Raw genomic sequence first — 19,033 nt, 5'->3', positions numbered from 1 at the left:
AACTAGCACTATAAAAGGGGAAAAGAAAGGATAAATTCCCTTATTTTATTTTTATTTTAGTCCATTTTATACTATTGTTCAATTACAGCGATTTAATGTTGAAAATTTTATCCGTTTTTTGTTATTTATTTCTTGTTCTCATTTTACCCCTTTAAGGTCAAACAGCTGAAGATTTTTTTTCCAAATTTAAATAGACTAGATTATGTGTATTTTGAATAAAAATGAGAAAAAACAAAGAGAATTTTGCTCCAGGAACAAAATTCTTATAGAATAGAAAAACAAAAAATAGTAAAACAATCTCAGAACAAAATAAATAAAAAAGGATAAAGAGATTTATTATATAAAATTTATGATAGAATTACGATCTCTTAGTTCTATTTGATATGGTTACTCCTGTAACTTTCTTTCCTCCTGTAATTTATTAATTTAAGTTCTACAATTTTCTTTCATATGTATATACACACTCAAGGTAGGTTAAGGACTATAATGTACTTTAAGCAAATAAAAAGAAAATAGTTAATAGAAATTTAGAAAAAAAAAAGCAAGGCGTGTGGCTTTCAAATTCTTGATTCTATTACTTATGATTTTTGCTTAGCTGACATGGTATTGGTTGTGTACTTTTTGAACAATAAACCACTTAATTTAAAGAAAATATTGTTTGCAAAAAAGAGCAATCCCAAAATAAAAAAAATGGCAATCATGTCAAATTAAGCTTGTAATTCGAGACCAAATGTAGACAAACAGTAATGGAAACAGATTTTAGAAAATATTTATTTTCTACGGGAATTATAATAGTTATTTCAACTTGGTTACTTAATATCAAATTATTCGAAAAGTTTTGAAATTTTTAACATCTCATTGCTATTAAATCAAATACAAAAAATACCTATTTAATATATATTAATTGAAATTTGTACACTAAAAGCCCTATAAATAATTGAATTTTCTACCTTAAAATTTCATTGAATAAACAACACATTTTACGTATATAAAAAAAATTAAAAAAAAATTTCTGATAAACACAAACTTCTTTATGAATTATAGTAATTATAAATTTATAAGTGTAGTATTTTGTCAGATAACAGGAAATTTATTTTTTAAATTTTCTTTTAATATTTAACAAATCATATAATCATGTTATATAATATGTATGACTATAACTCTATATATATTATTAACAATTTTCACTATAAATTCTGGAAATGTAAAAATTAGCTTGTTTATTGAAGTTAAAATCAATTTCAGCCAAATCTAATAACGGGAAAAAAACTGGGTATTCCAATTATTGCAATCAAAGAAAATTGAATACCTACATTTTCATAATTTTCATCACAAAAGCCTTAATATTACTGTAATCGAATATAAAATTCTTTCAAAATATTCTATATTAAAAATTTCCTCTACAAATACAGGAAAATTGTTAACATCACCATTAATAACATACGTGATAATGTTATAACAATCTATTTCATTTCCCATATGTTCACTTAAACCTATAACTTTATACAATAAAGTATAAAAAGTCTCTTGACCTATTTATGATTTATTTTACAGGGTAACTACAATTATTATTATCAATTACTTAATAATATTGTTATTATTTAACATTGTAATAATTGGTATAATTTATTCATAATTAGTTATACATTTAATATTTAATAAGTGGTTTATTACTATGCATACCTTATGGCTTATGTGATGAAAATATGGTTTTAATTCTGTATAGTAGTAAGTTTAATATTATATACATACATACTCATGGGTATACATATGTAAAAATAAAATGTGTAATTTTAATAAATCCCTGTTCTATGCGGTATTTTGAATGAACATAAAAATTGTGAAGTAAAAACAGATTATAAAATTATTTTGTGAAATGTGTAACATAGAAAATGAAAGAAAATAAGCTACCTCTAATAAAATTCTCATTAAAATAAATCCCGACAAATACAAAATGATGATGGTTATTCAATCCGTAGTCACTAATTTTTTTCCCAACAGGTATTTAAGTGGGTAGGTAGAAACCTACGTCTGTGTATCTTATCTGTATGCGTATTTGGTTATAGTCGAGAAAATTTCAGATGCCATAATTAATTTTACATGTTCTTACTTTTTCCTCGAATCAGTGAGCATAAATACATTATTTTTATTACAGTTACAACATTGACTGATTGCGCATAGGTGAAATATAAAAAGTGAAAAGTGAATAAAAAGTAAAAAAATAAAAAATCCAACATTATGATGGAGGGAAAAGACTGGTAATAAGAGCGTTGACTTGGCAAAGTATCATATTTTTCTTTTCACCTCTCTCATCTCTTCAGCCTATGATTTATGCAAACTGCAGACGCGTTTGTGCTCCTTTTTTTATTAGATTCCTTATTTTTGTCATTTCAGTGTGCAGTGACAATTTTTGAATAATGTAGAAAAACTTTTCATAATAAAGTTAAAATAACGATCGATGTAAAAGGAATAAATGAAATTAATTGTTGAAAGTGTGATTATGACGATGATGGTAATTAACGGAACCGAAATATGAGAGCAAACCAATAAGTGAATGAAAGTTGATGAAAATTAAAATGTGTGCACGTAAGATGACCAAGAAAAACAGCTATCTATAAGTGATTGATTTTAATTTATTATTCTAGTAGAATATTCTTTTAAAAAACATTAATAATGGGTTAAAAAGTGCTCTGTGATTAGCACTTTTTTACCCACGTATTTTCATATGTATATACAATACACCTACCTACAAATTAAAATTAATATAATTTTTTGATAAAAGTAACTGAACTTATCATTGAAGCATAAAAATTTTATAGAAAAAGTAACACGTCATAATACCTTATGTTTATTCGGTTCAAATGAACTTACCCAAAAGACAAAACATGAAAAAAATAAAAGAACTGCAACACTACAACAAATCGGTCCATTGTTCGTTGACTTGCAGTTGGGGTCCATCGAAGCACCTGGATCCACCTAGCTCGGATCCAGTCGATGTTTACGTTGGGAAATCCACCTAGCTCGGATCCCCTTATATTATCCAACACAGTTACGATCATAAAAATAATCTCAAAGGTGTAAAAGTTGATGAAATCCAAAAAAATACAATTAATGCATCTTGAAACTTAAATCCTTTTACTTAATTACACCATTGTGAGTTGACTTATAACTTAATATCCAGAAAGCACTTTCACTTTATTATACACAAAAAAATTTTACATTTTATATTTTTAGAAAATTTTATAACGGTCTGCACTGAACTGAAGCCATTTTGCTTTCATATTAATTTAAATTTTTATTTTATAAAACGACACTTCAAAACGTCAAAATGTCAAAAATGATCTGCAAAACCAACTAACTACAAAATTTGGGACTGCGTCGATGACACTTAACGAAAAATGTATTACGTTTCCCTAAGGTTGATATTATAATAAATTAAAATATTAATTTTTATGAAATAAAAAACTAAAAAAGAAAAGTATCATATAAAATATAAGTTCTATAAATAAAATTTTTTACTATTTTTCTGATGCAAAGATAAATTCAATTTAAACTAAAAGGCAAAAAAGAAATGAAATGGTCACTCAAAAAAAATTTTTATATACAATGTATTCATTTTTATTGACAATGTCAACTTTACAGAGATGAAACACATTATTCGTCTAATAGCAACACGGCAATTCCAAGTTCTTTCGTTAGCTGTCTTTGCAGATCAGTTTTGATGTTTTGAAGTGTCGCTTTTTTATAAATTAAAATTTTAAATTAATATCAAAATGGCTTCAGTTTGCTTCTCTGACCGTTATAAAAGCATTTTGTGAAAAAATCAATTTTCCGATTAGTTTGCATCTATAGAATCTTTTTATATTTTTGAAATTATTGTTTAATATCAATTGCCATGGATAAAGCAAGTGGATCCGAGCTAGGTGGATCCCTCAACATAAACAACGACTGAATCCGAGCTAGGTGGATTCAGCTGCAACGGTGGATCTCAAATGCTTGTTTTTAACAATTGTCCTTTTTTAATTTTAGGTAAGTTTGATATTGTTGATTAACATTGTAGATCCACTAGGAAATTATAATTACAATTTTAATTTAGCTTATTTTAAAAATAAGCTAAAGTTATAGTTTCATATTATGAGACTACATTAGGTTATACATACATATATAACTACATATGTACATACATACATACATATATGCTTATATTTCTTGTAAAAAGTGTTTGCCTTTTGAATTCTAAATCTAAAAACAATCATCTTTTCAATATTAAATATATTTAGTTGTGCTTGTAAGTTAAGTAGATTTAATTTAATGCTAAGAAATGAAGCAGCTAGTATCAGTTACATACATACATAAAACTAAATAATCTAATCATAGTATGCATATGCAGGTTCCTACATTAGATTCATACTTGCATACCTACCTATATTATACATAAATTTCATATTTAAATTAAACAAAATTTTTAAACTGCTTTAATGTTTTATTAGAAACTTCGAATACAACATTACGTAATGACCTCTATTCCAATAGTATAATTTTATACTATTCAAATATTTTTAAAGGATTCAATTTTTATGTTTTGAAACAAAAAAAGGAAACAACAACATGCATAATAAGCAAGGATGTACTAAATTTCAATTACGGTAGAATAAACAAAGGTTGGGATTCGAATTTCCCTGGGTGTATGTGTATTTCTTCCTGCAAAGCAAAAAAAAATTTACAATTTTTAATTTAAATAATAAATATTTTATCTATACGTACGTGCATATCAAACAATCAATATCTCTGTTTTATTTTAATTTTTTTGTAAAACAGTAAAACATTGAAAAATTTCTAAACATTTTTTTGTTTATTAAATACAGAAGTGAAATAAAACAATTGGTAAATACATATGTATGTATATATGTACATATCTACACGAAAATCTAAATGTGAGTTGCATAAAATAATATTCCCGATTCGATTTATTGGATTGATTTGAAAACTTCAGTAAAATATTATCACACACACATAATTTCAATGCCCACGTATTAGGAATTTTTATTGTAAACAAGCGTTGAAATTACTGGTTGAATTAACTGATATTGACATAAGTGTATGAGTATATTTCAAATAATTTCAGAATATTAAAATGCGTATCTACCTAATTTATTCAGAAAAGAGAATTTTATTTGTTAAGTAATGAGCAAATTTACATTGTGATAGGTGCGCTTTATTGAATTTAAACGAGTGGTAATTTAGTTGATGGACAGTGAGGATTTACAAGATTTTCAAAATATTTTTCCTTGGATGTAAGTAATTAGGTATGTTATACTTAAATTGGACAGAAAACACTGTTAGGGAAGATCAGTCAGCTAAAAGATGAGTTATATTTGAATCCAATAACAATTAAAGCTCTAATAAGAAAGTATTCGAAAGTTGAATAATAAATATTTTTATTTGAATTTCGTTAGAATTTACTTTAACCCTTTTAGTTTTGTCTTGTATTTAGATCCGCAAGATGCGGGAAATAAATTTATAGTCTAGCCCCTGGGGCTTAATAATTTAATATTAAAAAATTTATTTCATTGTTAATAAATAAACAACTACGTAGGTACATATACAAATTAAACATTAAAAATATAATTTTAAAATTACTATTTTATCGTTTTTTAAAACTTTTAAGTGCATAAGTATCAATACAATTTATAGATATAGTAATAGATAATTATAAATTATCTATATCTTATTGAAGTGTTAATGTAAAATATATCAAAAATGTGTAAAATACGCCGGCATTTAAATTAAAATTAAATAGTAAAAATTTTAAATTGCATTTTTTTATTTCATTTTATTAATACATGCCTAAAATATTGAAGTAGGAAAGTATTTAACAAATATCCTATTTTAAAGCAGGCTTATTTTTATTGGTCAAATAGTATGAAATGTACGATGTCGCATAAAATCCTTGTCCCATTGTAAATTCTCTATTATTGTTTTCATGAAAATATATACATATTTAATATAAAACAAAATATTTTTTTCAAATGGTTTCACTTAAAAAAATGTTCTTGTCCATTTAATTGTAAAATTTTATTAAGGTTTAATTACGTACAAATATGAAAGTCTCATTGGATTTAAAAATTTAATTCTTTTTAATTTTATAATTATGGTGCCTATATATGGTACATAAATTTTTTACTATTGGGAGAACTTTAATTCTCTCTAATAATTTTGTTTCGATATTTCTTTTATAGTAAATTTAACATATTTATTTTAGGTGAAAAAAAATTAAATTCTTATATTTTCTAAATAAAATCAATAAATTAAATATACGAATATTAAATATTTGCAAAAAAAAATGCAATCTCTATTTACACGTTTGTAGTGTTTTAAAAACATAATTATTTTTATTTTATTTTCAATTTACTAATGTGTAATTTTAATATTAAATAATATAGTATTATATTTTTATGTCCAATTATTATTCCCTTGTTGCCAATTAAATTGAGAAAAAATTATATTTGAACAATTCAATTTGTGCAATTCAAAAAAAATTACAATATTTTATTAAAAAAAAAATTCATAATGGAATACGTACATACATACATATGTATATGTATAGGTGAAAATGAAATAAGTTTCATAGAATTTAAATTTCAAAAACAAATGTGCTGGTGACTTTAATATCAGATTTGAAGTCATCACTATAATGGAATATTGCAAATGTTTCTAAGATGAAATGAGAATAGGTGTGAACCTACCTATATACCTATCTGTTTTTGAAATTCCTGTTAGCATTGTGCATTTTAGAGCAACGTAATGTTATTCCGGCGGCAAAGTAAAATGCATAATGCAGAAAACAAAATAAAAATTGCAATAGAATGAAGAAACTTCAAAACTTCAAAAGCTCGGAATTTTTATTGTTATTGAAATCATTATTATGCATTTCTATTTTATATTAAAAACAAAAACAAAAAAAAAATTTCTTTTACTTGCATATGCAATTTTCTGCAGGAGTCTTAATGTTGAAATAAATTGCAGGAAAAAATAAATTTTATAAACTTTTTTATTTTCCTCAACACATTTTACATTACTTTTTCTCTTTATTTTTGTTTTTTTTTTTTATTATTTGAAAATCTTTAAAACAAGAAACCGACAAAAATAAACTGCCAATAAATAATTGGGACGTGTTCCAACATGAATTTTAAAAATCTTTCTTAAATTTGTATTATATACATATGTATATGTAATGTGAATATATATATATATATATATATATATATAAACCTAAAGGATAGCAATAATGTAAAGGATAACATACGCTATGACTAGTTCTTTTGTATATGATGAAAAAGAGAAAAATTTTTCTTGAAACTATAAATTTTTGAGCGGGATTTCATGTCCACCTCCAGATGGTAAAATTGCTTTTATACAATCTTCATAGATTAATAATGAAAGCGAAAATATTTTTCGTTTAAATTATTTGTAATATGAAACAAAAACAAGCAAAAAAACTGAATTGCTTTCGAAAGAGAATGATCGAAAAGTTTTAAAAATAATTTCGAAAAATAGATGTTTTTCTTTTATAAATAATTGTAATATTTAAATTGTCGGTTGAAGCTTTTCAGAATCTCCTTTAATTTAAGTTAGTAATAAAATGTAAAAATGATCTTATCTCACTAATGTATTTTGAAATATGTACACACATAAGTACTAAGTAGACACTTTTGAATTTTTAAAATCTAAATTAATTTGGGAGGCATACTTAAAAGAAATACATACTTTAAAGAAAACTAAAAGCTTCCAAAGTCGTTGCAATCCAAAGATTTTTTTGTAGGTTATTTATTAACAAGAAAATTGAGCTCAATATAAATTTTAATAGACGTTGGATTAATAAATTTTTGACAGAAGTTGTCTTGCGAAATTTTGATATGCCACTCATAACAATAAATTACTCTCGTATTAGTTGAAAATATCTTATAGTCTCTTATAATTTCTTACCATCTTTGAAAATGTGAATAATATTTTTTTAATGAAATATTAGACAAAATGATTTGCACAGGAGACAAAAATTAATAAATTGCTGGTGCTGATTATTTTGTGAAGAAACTACGTACATTAAATTATGTATGTACATACATATTTATATTTCATGTATTTCATATTCCTGTTTACGGAAAAAAATACTTCTTTTTAACAGCAAATATTTTTTATTATTCGTTCCTTTTTATATTGTATTGTTTTTGTGCAGCACATAAATGATAATATGTACAAGTAAGAATAGAAGCAGAATATCGTAAAAATAGAAAAATAAAAAAACCATTAAACGAATTCTTACCATTTAATCTCATCTTTTATTTTATATCATACTGAACATAGTAAGCAACCAATACATCTAAAAGCTATTATAGCTTAACATTAAGATTTTTCACTTTTTTTCTTCCCCATTATAAAAACGGCATATAATTATAAATGCTTTTGAATGAAAAGTAGAGTACTAGTAAAGAAAATAATACAGAGAAGCTATATGAAAAATATGATCTGAATTTAATGTACTATGTACATTCATTTGTACATTATATTATTTGTTTTATATTATTTACCTATATATGTTAAAATGAATATTACAAGAATATTTTAAAGAATTTGTTTTTAGCTCATTTGGTGGCAATATTTCATAACTGACTTGGTTTTAATCTACTATTATTATTATTTTTATTATTATTGTTATGTATTTGTTGTTACTGTTTTATTTGCCCTTCGTCTAATATTTCATATTACTATTATGTTTATATCATATTCCGTTTAATATGATTTATTGTGTAATAAAAATTTGATTTAAGATTTTTTACAACACCATCTGTTTTTTATTGACTAAGTCTGTACTTACCCCTTTTGATATTTAAATATTTTTTTCTCTTTTCTTGTAATGGAATGTAAAAGGTAGATACGAGCGTTACTAAAAGTACTAAAAAATGTTTATTGTATATAATTATTGTATGAATGTTTATTAAAGAATATATTGCTGTACTATTCGTATGGCAACACTGAACTGAATAAGATGTTGGAATTTAATAAATTATTTGATAAGTTTGGTTTTGTTTTAAAAATTTGTTAAAAAATAAAGAGAAATTAAAAATCGTGAATAATTTCTTAAGAGCTTTTTAGAAGCCCTTTTGAATGGTAGTTTTGAACACTTTGCGGAATCAGCAAACTGGAACGAAAGTAAACTGGGATAAGATGTTTAGTGCCAATTTTTAGTAATATTTTTTTTCCTTTTGGAAATTTTTATTATTTTTACTTGTAATTTTATAATTTATTTATTTTCACTATTATTTTATATATTATTTTCCTTTTTTTTAGAAACTGAATATGACCGTGTAAAACGTGAGCAGTAGCTATTTAGGAGATTATTGTCATAAAATTAAGTGGGATTGTGGGATAAAACTAATCACACAAATTATTGAAAAATTTTTAAATTATATTTAATTGTAGTATTAGGAAAATCAGATTATAATTCACTAAATTTAACCCGCATCCTGTTTTCTTTATTTAAAATGCATTAAAAATTTTGCAAAAATATATTTCATTTTTAGTAAATTATAATCTTTGACTATTTATGCATAAAAACGTACAATTTAAATTGAATTACATTTTAAAATTTTTTCCCCTTTGAAAATTTATAATATTATTTTCATAATTTTATTGAATTACTAAAATTTTATTTTTCAAAAAAAGAAATTTTCTCTTAGTATATAATTTAATATTAATAATATGGGAATTATATTATTTGAATTTTATACGATAATATTATTAGATGAAATAATTCACATATAATTATGCAAATAAAGTTTATAAATAACACAAATGTACCAGACAAATATGGCAATTTAAAAAAAACTACTGTATTTTTGAAGATGTGAAAATTACGTTATCACAAGAGTTTTGAATTGTAACGCGAATAATTGTATTATGTTTGGAAAGGCCAAATATCTTCTAGTTTAGCTTAAAAACATATGTACATTTTTCATAGATTAAATTTAGACAAATAAGATTATTTTTTTATAGGCAAATAAGGTTATTTGAAACTAATTCGTACAATAAAGTGATTTAAATTTCTTTAATTTTAATTAAACAAAACGACTAAACGCGATTTTTGCTTCTACTACTTATATTAAATTTATTTTCTTTCCATAATTTAAAAATTTTACTAGCGAATTTTTTAAAATACTCTACTTTTCCAATTATATTTACCAAGATCGCATGCACATTAAAATTTTAATTACCATTATTATAATTTCATACCAACCTAACTAATAACTAAAAAACTAATAAACAAAAATCATAACATGAAACAGATGACCAGTAATAACACTTAAATTTATTATTTTTAATTTTAAATATTTTTTTTTATATATTATTTTAGGTTTTCGCATACAAAACATAATTCGCAGAGTGTTTTGGAAAATGTTACTTATTAATAAGATAATCCGTTTGTGAGTTTGAGTTAAATATTTAGCTGTATGATACGAAGTATCATATTCAAAGATCAAATAGTCATTATTTAATTATAAGGTATTTCAAACTCATTAGGAAACTTTGAAAAAACTCTTGGAATACTTTCAAAATTAACTTAGGTCACTCTTAGTAGTAAACATATTAAAATGGAAACAAGTGCCAACAAATTGAATGTCATAACAAAAATGTTTCAAAAAAAAAAATTAATTGAATAAGCTTTTTCATTCGAGTATAAATCTTTTTCTGTAGATTCTTGCCGAATTTCATCCAAAAATATTCAATTAGCATTTTAAGTGAAATGAAAAAGAATCTTAGCATTAATTTTAACCACAACCTGTACAATAGCGCACTAAATATTTTTATCCTTTATTTCAGGATAATAAAAAATTAACTTTATAACTTTCAGATTAACTAAATTTAATTTATATTAAAGCTATTATTATATAATAGTGATAAAAAAAGTTATATTAATTCGCTACATTAATGAGATCATAAGATCATAATGAATACATCATATAATATTCTCTCCCATTTCTTTCTTGCTTGTTATGCTTTTTCTTCATAACATATAAAATATTTGATAATAAAACAAAAACCATATGCACTCTTTATTACTCTACTCAGCGATAACTTATGTCTATGGGGACATTAACTATCTGTATATGAAGCAGTGTGCATACAATATTCTTTAAAAGTAGTATAAATCAACTTTAAATCGAAAAAAAAATTATAAAACTAAAACGAGTAAAAAGTTTTATTTATTTTGCTTTAAAGTTTTCGAGTTTGTTTATACCCTACATTTACATTTATAATAAAATTTCAGTTAGAGGAAATACAATTAAAAGAGAAATCAGTTTTAGGAATATGTAAGAGAAATTTTTGGAATATAATTAAGTTTCAAAGAAACACTTTCAGAAGAATAACAAATAAGTACTATTCAAATTTATTGAACTCAAATTTGTAAACGTATATTAAATGTAGGGTTTAAAACTCAAAACGTGTAAAAAACAACTGGTATTATCCTTTTATTTCTATACATATAATATTTAAACATTATTTACATTGTATTCTAACTTTTTCTACTTTTGACTTCTTTTAGTTTCGTTGCCATCCCAGAAAATATTTAATGTGCAAAGAGTGTCGATATGTTCAGGTACTTGAAAAAATGACCTTTAATAATATTTTTAACATCTTTATAATGTATGTACTTCATTTTTTATTGTATTTATAAAAGCTATGAATCCCAACTGAACTATTAAATTACATTATTATTACTTAAATTTTATTTAACTATGTAATATAAAATCAACATCTTAATTGTATAAGGATAGACGTAATATTTTCTGTATAAAAGATCTCCTAAGTGATTTGAGTTATAATTTATCATGCGATCATATAGTTTTTATTTTGTATATTGTTTAATATTTGGACTTTTGTTTATAACTTCCAGTATAATTTTATAATTCTCCTATACATACTTATATTCTTATATGGATAATTAAAAACATGCATATACCTACGTATATACTTAGTTATATTTTGTTTTTATAACAGAGTTAAAGTTTAATAAAGATCTAGACAGCAACAAATATAACGTGAAATTACACCTTTAATAATATTTAATGATTAAAAAATCACATATGTACATGTTTACAAAACGTGACTATGTATTTTGTATTTAGCTTGGGGATAAAATTGCAAAAACCTTACCGACAAAATATATAAGGTAAATATATTTGCACCAAGAAAACGCTAAATATGCACCAACTAAATATATTAATGACTATAGTCAAACCGAGGCGCGGTGCTAGTTGTAGAAATTAAGAATTCAAGTTTAGTTAAGTCCAGTATTCATTGTCGGAAGCTTAAAATAGCTGTCATTGATTTAACCTACAATATCTCGGCACATACTAACGTAAATAAAATTAACCTGTAGTTGGTAGACTCTATTTAATGATATATTATAGCATATATTATAGTATCGTGTATGTATATAATAAGAGAATTGCCCAAATATATTTAAAAAAAAAGTAAGGGGTATGAATTTATTGATTATTTAAAATTATTTTAATTTCATTTTAGGCTTGATATAAATACGAAGTACATAATTTCACTTACCGATTGTTGTTATTAATGTTAATGAATATAAAAATGCTGAAGCATATGACCATTTATGGGACGGTATACTTGGTTGAACACCAGGCTCCTGAATTTTTGATGCTCTCACAGCACGTAGTAAATTATCCTGGAAATTGAAAAATATTTCATATAGTATTTATCCTGGAAATTGGAAAACATTTCATATCACATTAAATAATTAAAGGTATATTTGTGGCAAAGATAATACATATATAAATATTAAAATTTCAAGGAATATGTAACTAAAACGTGCATATTATTATTCATCCTCGACTGTATACATTTATGTATGTTCGGTATATGATTGAATGTTTAAATTGACTTATTCATTGTAAGTTTTTACCTAATTTACTATTTGCTTACTATTAATGTAGTTAAGTTAAACAGTAATTTATTATCTTTTGGTTAAGAGCATTTAAATTGCAATGTAAATCTTAACATGTTCATAAGCAAGTACATACAAACGTCATGTATATTTTAATAAAAATAGAAGGAAAAGAAAAATTCTTACATTCCACAAAATTATTCAATTTGATAAGAAATAAATATTTACAATGCAGGTAGCTTTTACTTCTATATATTTGAGAATATCTTGAGTAAAATATTCTTCTTTTTCACTTCTTATTTTCTATCTTAAGATGCGAAAGATATTTAAAAACAACACGTTCAACAAATAAATTTCAATAAACTGGAAAAAAAATGGTATAGAAACATTTTTTTCTTGTAATTTAAATTGACAGTTACATACGCTTAAAATCAATTTATTGAATATCAGTTAGGTAGCTATACAAATAGATAGCAGCAAGTTATACAGGCACACGTTAACGTTCATACCATTTACAATACCAAGTACAATATAATTTTTTTAAAATATTAAGACTTTGGATCGTGTACTCAATGATGTGTAGCACGTTTTTAATGAAAGTTACAAAAAAAATGTATTTCCTTAGAGATTTTGCAATTTAGATTGAAAATAATTTTCAGAAAAAATATTTACTCCATATTCAATATATTTACTGAACGCTCCCGTATGTAGGACAAGAAAAAAAACAAAAGTTTCAATAAGTACAAGGTTTTCGATTTTATTGTTAAAAAAAAAATAAAAGAAAAATTTTCAGCATATTTAACGACAATTTTTTTGTAAATTTGTTAAAATATGATCATTCAATTGATAAGTATATAAAAATGAAAAAATAAAAATATTTTGTTCACAAGTTTGTCAAGAAATGTGTGGTTTCTCATTGATTGTTGTTGGTTTCTTGTTGATTGTTGAACAAGTGGCAGAACATAAATTTTAAATGTTCTGCCGTGCACCCTTTATAACATATCCCGCCTCTCTAATTTTATCAAGCTTTGTGAGCTTTTTAAATGGTTCAGTTTCGCAAAATTCATCTTCATCGTATAAGATTTGAGCATTTGCGAAAGGGGTTACTCAATATCCTGAAAACTTCGAAAAATATCTGACGAGAAAATAAGCAATCTGCTTGGATATTCTAGTTTTCTCCACATTTCGTAAGTCATGAAATATTTTGATTACTGTTCAGGCGTGAAATAACGAAAACTTTAGATAATACATAGATTTTTAGATTTTATCTTTTTGAGCTCCTTAAGTTTTTGAATTTAAGTTGAGCTCAGAGCCAAAAATTTATTAATACATGCATTATAATTTTCATTTCACGATCTTGGTCCTAATACGGTACTTTTTCATTTTTGTCTTGAAAATTCAGGAAAATGATGTCGTAATTATACTATTTTGTATGACAACACCTACTGAACCCAAGTCTCAACTTCAAATAAACTTTATTTTATATTTATGTACATATAGTAAGGCTTATGAAAAATTGTACAATTTAACCGCAAGAAGTTCAGCTCACCTTTGTTCTACCTTAACAATTACTTCATTTAACATTGAACTTATGGCATAGATAATAAATTAGTTTTAACATTAACCTATAGGCAAGCCTGTCAACATTGTGGAAAAATTCCATTTAATGAATTTCATACTACAATTGTAATGAGCATCACTCATAAGGGTGTGCCTTTAAAGTTTTTTAAAAGTACAACTATTTTTCATATTATTTTCCTGAAAAATTGAAAACTAATTACAGTGTCCAATGGTATTTTGAATTAAATTTTTCTAACATTTTCTACCACTCTTATTTTTGCACTCATTTTGTACCAAACAAATCATACGATTATTAATAATTTATGTTCTAGTTTTTCATAATTGTAATCTCACCTGTGAAAATAAATATCACAAAAACGAAAAAAACAGAATATTGTTATTTTGATGCTCTGTTTGGAAGTAAAATCAATCATTTTGTGGTAAAGAGCAAGAAAAACAAAATACTTTTTTTTCTCTAGGATGCTAATTTCATTTTCTTGGAAAAAATCATTTTGACTAACACTAAAACGATATAGAAGAGAAAATAAATTATTGAAGTGAGCCAGAATAACAAAAAATAAAAAAAGGAAAAATAATAAAAAGCAAATAAAACTTTTTGTTAAGTAAGGACTATTCTTGCTATAACGCTTCACATGTACAACGTTCATATACAAATCTTATTGAAAATCAAGTGGCTCAGAAAAGTAAGAAATGTGATAAATTTTCACCTGTTACACATAAATAAAATAATAAACTTGTTCAGGAAATTGTCTATATTTTATTATTAATAGGTAGTTCTAAGTTTGGAGCGCATTTTAATATAATCAATTTTTATATTTCACTTCATTTACTAAAGTTTTCTTTTTAGGTTAGGAATTTTTGAATACATTTGGGGAAAAATTGGAAAATTAATGGAAATCAATCACAAATACTCGGAATACATCCTTATGAAAGAGGGCAAACTATTATTATTCGGTATTCTTTGAAAGATATTTCATTCTACTTATGTATATGCATTTTCACATGCTGTGTATATGAAACTATAAAGCGTACATTACTTCAAATCAAAGCGCATTTTTAGGATATTTGCTAAGACAATTTTAACAATCTGTATTCACATTTCGTTTTATGTTAAGACTTTCAAAATTTATAAAAACAATTATTTTAGATAATTGTTTGTAATGACCCCTTGGAATTCGTCCGTATAATAGCATATAAAACTATTGGATATACATATATGAGAATTATATATTTTGCCCATACTTTGTGTTTAAGAATTATATATATTTTCTGTCCTATTCATATTTTCTATTCTATTCATATTTTCAATTTATTTCGTCATATACATATTTGTGCTTATGAATTTTTGGGAAAGAAAACTATAAAGTTTAGGAAATTTTCTAAGAATGAATAAGTGAAATAAATTAAGGAGAACAATCTTTTATACGTTTTAATTAAGGTAAAAATTGTTTTATTTTTGTTGTACATAAGTTATTCTAATTAGGTACATGTGGAAAAGTACTCGCTGTTCATTTATGCATAATAAATAATTGAAAATGTAGAAAAAAATAGTAATTTTGTACGTAATTTCTTAATTTTGTACGTAATTTATATAATTTAAAAGAATTTAGGAAAGAAGGTTAAAGAAAATTGTAAATTGTGTATTGTAAATTGTGTATTGTAAATTGTGAGTTACCATAATCAGCAGTGATATCGCTAGCTAAACGTTCATTGTAGTAATTCAACCCCTTAACCTTTTTTGCTTTTTGAAAATTTAATAATTTAAATGCGGAAACCAGGTTTTATAACGATTCTCTTTTGAGATAAATTTAAAAAAAATCTTAAAAATATTATTAGAAAGATACCAGGTTGATTTCTTGATTTTTTAGGTTTCTAAATGAAAAAAACGAATCCCATTCAATCCAAATTTCAATTAATTCTAAAAATAAAAGCTCAAAATTTCAAAACGAACTTTCTAATAGTAAACAAAATATTGATAAAAGTGTTTATTGTAATCAATTCTTTCATGTTATATTTCCATTGAGATTTAATAGGCTTTTTTCCTTATATAATTACTTACACATTTACACTTTACATACATATAAAGATTGAACTATAAACCATTTTTCTTTCATTTTAATAACCAAATTTCTAGTTAAATAAATTCAGAAAAGGAAAATAATTAACTACATTTGCACTTAAAAAGTTCTTAATTTTCTTCTTATTTACCTATTAAAGTTATAGGTCAAATTTGAATGTTAACCTAAAGATCTAGGAGGATAAAAAAAAAAACAACAAAATTAACATGAGAACTCCATTATATATAATTTCATTTCGTTCCAAATTGATGAGTTTTCGAAACAAATTCGAAAAGAAAAAAAGACGAAAGGGAAAATTTAAGGCATGAAATGAGGAAAAAGGAAAACCTTTTTTCTTTTCATCCAAAACTTTCAGATAAAATTAAACGTAAAATCTTGCTTGCTATAGAAAAGGGAAAAAATTACTCTTAAAACAAAGAGTTTAACTTTTTCATAGACAGGCACCTTCTGATTTAATCGCGTTAATTAGGTTTTTTTTGTTTTCCTTTGAAATCCGTCTCTGTTATTTAGATACTTTAAAAGTTTCCATAAAAAAGAGCTCACTATTATAATAATATTTCCTCCTACGGCATTGAATTGAATATATTTTGTTTTAATTTTTGATTGAAATTAAGTTTTACTTTGAGTTAATATGCGGGTGTTAAAAGAATTATTGGAGAAAAAAAAGTTTGTTTGTACTTTAATAACTTAAAACTTTCTTCAATAGCATAAAAACTATAGGATTATAAAAAAGAGTATTGGGAAAGGGTAGTGAGCTGAAAGTAATAATGTATACTGGTTAGAAGGTGACTTGTGCTACTGCGTCTGTTAAAATATTTATGAATTTACAGATTTTATTTGCAGTAATCGGTTGACGATACTAACTAGGTCTGAATTTGATTCCGGTTGTATAACACACCTTTACAGAAGTTATGACATAGTGTGCCTCTTTTTATAAATTTAATTTAATTTATTTTTCATAGTTATATTTTTTCTAGGTATTTGGAAAGGTTAAAATTCCGGATTTCTCAGTTAATACATAAGTATACTTACATTTCTATAAAATACCATTAAAATTATATTGAAAATCCTATGCTATCACATTGGCTATATCCTTAAATTTATATAGAAAACATTTAAGTTGATAGAACACTTTCACGAGAATTATTTATTATTAATTGTATTTTGGGTATATACCTACTTCAAAAAACCAAAAGTTAGGAAAAAAAAATAACTAATATATAAGTTAGAAAAAAACTTGGATTAAAAGAAAATTAATGATACATGTGAGAGCAACAAGTTTACCTTTGATATATTCTCTTATACTTTTTATTTTCATTTTGTTTTTCTACAGTTACGAGTATATCCCATATATTTAAGTTTTGTTTCTTAAGAAATTACAAAAATTCTAAACTAAATTAAAATAACAAAATATATTAATATATGTATGTATATATGTATATATGTATTATAAAGATTTAATAAGGTTCCAATTCAATTTTTTATGTAAACTTATAAAGTAACTACCAATATTTATATGTATAGTTAAGGCGCAATTTTTAGTTAAAATGTCGTGTAAGAGTAGGAAGGAAATTTTTAGAAAAAGAAGACAAAATTTATGAATATAAACTGGAAATTTATTTGATTTATTATTTTAATGCTTTTGACATTTTATTTCCTCTGTTTGTGAATTTTAATTGATTTTGTGAATAAATTGTGTTAACAGGAAAATAGTGAAAATAATATTGTGAGCAGGAGTGTGAAAATATTTAATCAAAGGGTTTTTAATAAAATATAGTGTCAGTTGAATTATAATAAATGTTAAATTATATTATTTAATTATATCAATTTTATTCTGTAAACTAAAAAATTCTTTACATGTTATGTACAATTAATTTTACGCAATATGCAGCAAAATTCATTAAATTTAAAAAAACAAATGATAAAATTAAAGTTTAAAAATGGTTGTAAAATATTTTTAAAATTTTATTTTGTCTCACAGTAATGATGATTAACACTCGAAGATTAAAGCCAAACAACATCTTATAGTTTTTTCTTTAAATATTATTATTACAAATGTTCTCTTTAATTATTTAAATTATTATTGTAATTTAATATACATAAATAATATTCTTAATTGAATTATTATAAAATTAAATAAAAATTAATATGAAAAATATAAAATTTAATCCTAAATGTATGAGAATGTATGTAAATTTAATATTTAAATTTTATTTAGTTTTTTTTTTTTTTATTTTTAAAATTATAATATTTTCAAAAAATATAAACTTGTTTAAATTAATTAAACTCATCATTTATATAAAAATTTTAATGTATTTAAAAATTTACTCTTTTCTTCCGCATTTTAAATTCTATTCTTATTGTAAATATTTGTTATTTAAAACAAAAAAAGTTTTGAGGCGAAATT

General features: G+C 23.9%; 1 protein-coding gene and 1 long non-coding RNA gene across 5 annotated transcripts in view; both read right to left on the bottom strand.

Annotated features, from left to right (window-relative positions):
• Positions 1–3,235, bottom strand: part of LOC129607751 (uncharacterized) — a 46,038-nt gene extending 42,803 nt beyond the window's left edge. Inside the window, exon 1 of the long non-coding RNA XR_008696840.1 lies at positions 2,872–3,235. This is a non-coding gene — a long non-coding RNA (uncharacterized LOC129607751). The remainder of the gene's footprint in view (positions 1–2,871) is intronic.
• The window catches only part of LOC129607748 (TWiK family of potassium channels protein 7-like), a 293,642-nt gene that overhangs the window by 58,130 nt on the left and 216,479 nt on the right, over positions 1–19,033 (bottom strand). For all 4 annotated transcript variants that reach the window (XM_055518922.1, XM_055518923.1, XM_055518925.1 and 1 more), the window contains one exon: positions 12,622–12,748. In XM_055518922.1, coding sequence (XP_055374897.1) covers positions 12,622–12,748 — 127 coding nt within the window. The remainder of the gene's footprint in view (positions 1–12,621; positions 12,749–19,033) is intronic.

The sequence above is a fragment of the Condylostylus longicornis genome, unplaced genomic scaffold (genome assembly GCF_029603195.1).
Source record: "Condylostylus longicornis isolate FDR11 unplaced genomic scaffold, ASM2960319v2 ptg000028l, whole genome shotgun sequence".
Classification (NCBI taxonomy): domain Eukaryota; kingdom Metazoa; phylum Arthropoda; class Insecta; order Diptera; family Dolichopodidae; genus Condylostylus; species Condylostylus longicornis.
The sequence above is the reverse complement of the archived record's forward strand: the minus strand, read 5'-3'. Positions and strand labels throughout refer to the sequence as shown.